Below are 7,111 nucleotides of genomic sequence, written 5' to 3'. Positions count from 1 at the left end.
CACTGACGTCCTCACTGAGTGAGGCATCATGGGAGGCCACTTCCTGTAATGACACTTCATGTGACAGTATTTCCTGCAGGTATCACATTTGGCTAAGGTAATGTTTAGTGAGTAAATGAATAATTGAATAATATTGTCACTTGTTATTAAACTTAAAAGTTGGGACAATCAGAACAAAGGGATATAAAAAAGCTTTTCTGTCTTTCTGCCATTTGCAGATGCGAAATTACATTGGTCGGTCTTTCGTCGTAGAGAGCTTTTGCCAGACCAGAATCCATTTTATAAAGTGAATATGGTATCCCAAAAATAGATTTTTCAACCATAGCCAGGCAGCACATTTGCAGGGATAGTCGTAAGAGCAGAGATATATTTTTGAAGGTGTTGCCCTTTTACTGGTTACAGAAATAGATGTAGAGGAATAAATAACTCTAGAAGAAACAATTTAATAAAGAAAAGAAAACTTTATTCAGAATATATGTTCGTATACAGAGGACCTTATTGAAAAAGATGACACCCCATGGGATAAGCTCAAACTCCACGCCCTCTCTAGATAATCGGGCTGACTTCCCACAGTCAGGGAGTTTCTGTGGCATGTACTCCAGGCGGTCACCACAGGCTTCAGCATCCTTCCTTAAACATTGTAGCAACACTGTAAGAATGCAAGTCAAATCCTTCAATAAACAGACAGTTGACCACATCCAGGCACAGCCGGTTTGGAAACGTAATCTTTACAGTATCCTGCAAAGTGATCAGCATTTGATCCATGCCGTATCGTATGGTTACCTGCAATGAATAGGAAAAAGTAGAGGTCACTATTAGGGTAACATGCCATGCTTCAGTATCTGCCAACCAGGATGTTGCCAGCATCTCAAACCCCACTGATTGCATCAGTCTCTTCCTCCAGCCCCACCCTCCTCTTCACCTCCACCCCAAAACCTCTACTAAGTGTTCCTCTAACTTTCTTTGACTCTTAGGTTCAACCAGGGCTCTATCATTTCCACCTGCTACCAGTTTTCACTAGAATTATCTTGTAATCTGCCCCAATTTTACTTCTAAAACCCCTTGCATAAGACAGTAGGAGTTGCAAATGCACGACCCTTCCAGAAGAGGATTGGAATCTTGTAAATACATGTCCTGGTAGAGGAGCACATGGGAAGCTCATAAACACACATCGCTGGTGAAGGAAGATATGGGAAGCTTGTAAATATGTGACCCTCACGGAGATTGATGTTTTCAAATGCTTGTCCCTAGTGAAAAAGGACATCGGCAGGTTGTAAATACATCTCCCAGTTGGAAGAGAGCTATGGCTGCTTGTAAATAAATGTTGCTGGTGGTGGAAGATATGGAAAATAAAAATAAAAAATGCATGCATGACTGTGGAAGTTGTTAAACTGCATGTTTCTGGTGGAGGTAGATTGTGGAAGCATGTAATACAAGCCATTGATGGTGGGGGACTTGTAAAGCTAGTTCATACTTTTCAGAAACTTATTGCAATTTGCATGAACTATGGTGCAACCATTGGGATCTGAAACCTAGGTCTAAGGTACACATTATATTTTTTCCACTCCATATTTTCATCCCTCTGCATTGTAAGGTGCACAACAGACAGGCCTTCTCACTGAAGAAACATTACATTTTTATTCTGACATCCACAGCACAAGAAAGGCAGACAAAACTATTTTAGAAGAGGAAAAAGTTTAGACCAGTTGCAAAAATACAATTAAGGAAGGAGGACAAAAATAATCCATGTCACATTGCCCTCAGGGATCCTCTCGCTGACCTTCTATATAAAAAGAGACGTGTCTTGTCTAGGATTATGCGAAATTCACGTAATTTGCTTCGTCTAGTTATGCAAAATGAAGACAAAACATGAGCAATTACACTTAATTAGGCAAAATGCAAGGTCATCATTTAGTGATATATTTTAGCATGAAATACGCCACAAGTAGAAAAGCACCACAAACAGCCACTCACGTCCAGATGTTCCGGTGTGCAAAAACGAAAGCACCCCAAATAACAGCCGCTCAAGTTCCGTTCCATTTGTAGCAAATTTTGAAGAGGTTTGCTTAGTAACTGTGTCATGAAGTTCCTGAAATGACACCAGCTAATTTAAATTTAGCTCAGCTCTAGTCCTCTCGCTGTCAAAAAGGCCTATTCAAGGTGCAGTTGATAAGATCTGCCTTGAGGCTAATTTAATGGACTTAGATGTCCAGAATCCACAATATCCCTGCAGCCAAAGCTAGGCCTGAAGAACAGCAGCTACATCTACTGTTTCCTCACCAAAATTTGTTTTGAGCGTAAACCATGTCCAACCTTCCCGGTTCTACAACCTCCATCCGGTCCCTTTGCTATTTCCTCTTCAAGCCTATCACTTAAAGCTGTACTTCATTACATGTGGCCAATTGTTTTGGTTTCAGAGCAGTTTATCTCTCCAGCCCTTAAGAATATGTAGATAATATCCTTTAAAGCTGTGATTAGACCAAAGACAAAAATCCCATTTTTGAACTCAGTCGGGCTAGCCTTTGGCATCCACCATCCATTTGCTGTTTTATTGGAGCCCCTGGTATGGAAAGAAATTTGACTAAGATTACTACATTTTGAGATATAGACTTCTGAAATGTGGTCTCTTCAAGGGTAATCAAAGTAGGTAAGGGATTCATTGAACACCCTGTTAACAGGATACTGAGAATCTGTTGGCAGTCTGAACATCACATGTGTGAGACCTTTGTTTTGTGGTCGTTTTTTAGGACATGAAGTTTTAGAATTGCTTTGACTGATATCTTAACATTAGAGTTTCAATCCACTGATTAGCCCGGGCTGCCATCAGAGTCATTATATCAGCGGGAACACAGATCACATCCAAAATATACACTTACCATTTTTCTATCAAGCACAACATTTTAACTATTTACAATTCATAATAGTAAACTGAGGCGGCCTGACCCTTTTTGTGATTGTCTGCACAATGCCTCATAAGATAACACTAGGCTAGTACTGAAAGATATCTGAAAATGTACTCTCTAGCTTGTCAAACCTATAACCATATATTTGGTTCTTCTGAAGGTGCCAGGCTCTGTGTCAGGAATTTTTGTGAGTTTTTATATCTATCCTATTTCTATTGGTCGTTTTCTGATTATCTGTTCCCATAGTCCTATTATATTTTAAGTATTAGAATGTTGTATGACAAAATATTGTGAACAAAAATATCATGTGACATGAATATTGTGTCAAAATATAGTTTACCAAAATATTGTGTTTAGGTATTTATAATAGAAATGACAAACATAGTGCGTCAAAAATATCGTTGAAGAGAATATCAGTTAAAAAAGGTAACAATATTGTTTTTATTAATAAATATTGACTTCAAAGTAATTTATTTGAAATAGTTAATTCTTTCAAGATAATAGAATGTTAAATAGTTGAAATCATTGATTTAATTTAATTTAATTACATATATATTAATATATATATTAATAGATATAGACATTAAATATATAAAAATAACTAAACATTTTACATTTATTTAATTTAAATATTAACATTAAAATGAAGTGAAATTTACAAATATTATACAACGATATATATATTTTAAGACGAACAGAATAACAATATTTTAATAATTTATAAATTTACAAAAATAGTAATAACAAAAACAAAAAAAATACTTACAATAATATATTAAATACAAAAATTAAAACAATATACACATAAAAAACAAAATATAAAAACATTGGGAAAAATAAAATTAAACAACAAAATAGAAATTAATATAAATCCACTCTAACCAACATTAGGGAAACTGTTTTGAGGGGTTAGATTTACTATTTCCACTCAAATCTAAGCCACATAAGGGAAAGCATTGTACTTCGGTGTGGTTAAAGCTACTATTCTCACTTAAATCTATTCAACAGTAAGAAAATTTTGGTCTTCAGAGGGGTTACATTTACTAGCCCCATTCCAGTCTACTCAACAGTCTGCAAAGCGCTCGACTTCAAAGAGGTTAGATTTGCTATTCCCACTCCAATCTAAACAACATTAGGGAAAGTCCGATTACTATTCCACCTCCAATGTATGCAAATGTAGGGTAAGTGTTGAACACATAAATATTTTCTAGAAAACATTTAAATTCCAAACAACAATAACATTTTAAATCCTATTTTATGAAAACAAAAGCTGCATACAATATAAACCAAAACAATACAAATACAATCATCTACATAATAAGTTAATTAATATTAAATTAAAGTCACTTCTTTCCCTGTGACCCAGAAAAATCCCAAACACCCAAACATTAAATAAATTAACATTTACAGGAAAATATTACTTAAATAAAACAAAATAAAAACTTTAAAACACCTTTTACAAATATTAATTAGACAAACATGTAGCAATGAATGAATCCAAATAAAACAAATAATTTTAACAATAAATAAAAATATACTAAGTTAATTATCAGTTACAAAAGAACTGATTAACAATTAAATAGACAACTAGTATTTAATATAACAATTCACTACTAAAATATAAATTATTAATATAAATTTAAAAATGTCAATAAATCAATTACAATTTATTGACCTTCCCATCCTATTACCATACAGACCAACGACTACATTATAAATTCTATTCTGCGATATATTGGTATTCACAATATTTTTGACATGATATTCATGTGACATGATATTTTTACTTTAATATTTGTGCCATTTACCTCATAGCAGTGACTGAATATTAAGTTTGGATGTCTTTCTGTCATTGGTGCTGTATTTTCGTTTCTAACCCCTTGTAGACGAATGACCTATTTTTAAAGTGTGGCAGAGAAGGTACTCCATCACTAACGCAAAGGAACAACCTAAACTCAAATCGTTGGTCCATGCACCTCATTTAAAGGTAGCACAACTTCCTCTGATGGCTCAATTGATTAGAGGATGTCAGAGGAAGGACAATGCACCATCCTTGCTATTTAGAGTGGACAGTGTAATGTATTTTCTTTCTGCCCACCACTGCCAGATAAACCTGGTGGTGAGGGACAGAAAAAAAGCAGTGGCAAACTCCATATTTGGGAGAAAACTGCCAGAGTATGAGAGTCATTAGATCTTTGCTTTACAGAAACAACATTCCTCTAGTGGAGTTTTTTTCTGAATAACAAAAACTTTGAAAAATAATGGTAACTAGACATCAAAACTGACGGTGGCTGTCCACCAAACTTTTTAAACATTGAAAATAACCACTTTAACAGCGGTTCCTTTCAAGGTATAGAGATGACGGCTGGCTGGCGATCATTTCTAAATGTGGTGACTTGTAGTCCATTAGGGTGGCTGACGTAATGCCCTCCACCACCCTGACAGATTGAGTACAGTCTGTCAAACCTTAAATTAGGACCTAAGTCGCCACTGCTCGACTTTGCTACCCCTGAAAAATGTGCTGAAAAGGAGTAATTTGATGGCAGTCTTGAAACTGCTTAACTTCACTGCCCCTAGGGAGAAGTGCAGAACAGGAGTAACTTGATTACACAATATAAGTGCAACCAGAATAACTGGCAAGGAAACACCACTGTTTAATGACTGTACACACTTAGGATAGTGAAGTTACGGCACATTGACCCAGGCCCCTATTAAAAGACTATTATTGATGGATACATGGCGGGGGTTACTAGATTTAAGATTTTAGAAGACCCTTAATAGAGCATATACATTATATTTTGTCTGTCTCTATGAATTCAACTTGGAAAAAGGATTTGTGACATTAATGTATGATAATGACAAATGTGAGTTAGGTTACCAAGTTTAATAAAAATGCACAAATGAAGCTTGATTTAGATACTGCATCATAAAAGCATTCAGAAAGATTGGTGTGGGTTTCTTATGACATTTACTCGTTGATAAGCTAATGTGAAGTTTAACAAAAAGATTAACATATGTTTTCTTTATGCATAGATGAATGTAGACAAATGATAACATAGACATTTCTATATAAGAAAAGCCATTTTGTGTGTTAGGAAAATGGTTAATAATACTAGAATGTGTGATGTGAGCACTGACATTGACAGGAGAAATAGATGCTACACAAGGTGATGTTATAATTTGTGCTTCGTAAAGGTTTATTTTAAATGTGCCTATCACATCCTGAATTATATATTAAACTATAACGTGTTGAGAGATTTACAAATTATATGCAAAATTATAGTGAAGTGTTAATATTTCTTTTATGGCCACTTTATACTCATATCATATAATTGCAAATCACTAGTTTGCCTAATTGAAGAACTAATGCACTGTTTTAAATAATGTGCAGTTCATATTTCAGCACAAATTCATCGTGCCCAAGCTGTGTTTCATGAAGGTCTCAAAAACGTGCTTTTCTTTCTTAGTGGGAACTGAATAGTCTGAAGCCTATGGGAACCTTTTGTAAAGTTTCAACTTTGTGGTAACACTGCATGATTCTTTTCATGTTTGTAGCTTACTTGACTAGTCTTGCAACAAAATTGTTACTTCCTAGAGCACATGCTTGGGAAAGAACTGACAAAGGATGAGAACATAAACTCGCCTACAACCTAAATGTAATGTAATGATGATACTTGTAAAGCGCACTGTTACCCCATCTCGGGGTGTCCTGGCGCTGAAGACCGCTGGGGAACCCGTCTTGGCTTTCCCTGTGAGATGGTCCTTTCTGGGTATCTCCAAGGTGAAACCAGGCATCCCCGGCGTCTGTGGGGGGCCGTTGTAGAGATGAGGCAAGCTTAATGCCCAGAGCTGCCGAGTGTGATCTCTGGTTAGAGTAGGCACCGAGGTGAGAATTATCAAGTCCGTTGACCCTGGTTCACAACCCTGCCGCGTCGGGAATTGAACCCTGGTCCCGGGCCGTTCTCTGCTTCCGGGTCTGCCGCCTCTAACCAGTGAGCCACACCACTCCACTGTCACAACCAATTGTATGACTAAAGTATAGTGGTCTTAAGGAAAATGCAAAGTAATGGATTACTTAATTCTTACTCATTTGTATTCTTTAAATTACTACATCATGACATCCTATTGAAACTGACCAACTGGATAGACTGGTCTGAAAATTTTGATGATGTCAAAGGGTGTAAGCCAGAAATCGATGGAGCATAATT

At 36.1% G+C, this 7,111-nt stretch overlaps 1 protein-coding gene across 1 annotated transcript in view; it reads right to left on the bottom strand.

The window, feature by feature from the left end:
- Window positions 1-441: 441 nt before the first annotated feature.
- The window catches only part of LOC147750574 (galectin-1-like), a 46,196-nt gene continuing 39,526 nt past the window's right edge, over window positions 442-7,111 (bottom strand). The window contains exon 4 of the mRNA XM_086966977.1: window positions 442-783. Within this exon, the coding sequence (XP_086823103.1) occupies window positions 619-783 (165 nt within the window). The 3' untranslated portion in view covers window positions 442-618. The remainder of the gene's footprint in view (window positions 784-7,111) is intronic.

Source organism: Lissotriton vulgaris, chromosome 1_1 (assembly GCF_964263255.1).
Source record: "Lissotriton vulgaris chromosome 1_1, aLisVul1.2, whole genome shotgun sequence".
NCBI lineage: Eukaryota > Metazoa > Chordata > Amphibia > Caudata > Salamandridae > Lissotriton > Lissotriton vulgaris.
The sequence above is the reverse complement of the archived record's forward strand: the minus strand, read 5'-3'. Positions and strand labels throughout refer to the sequence as shown.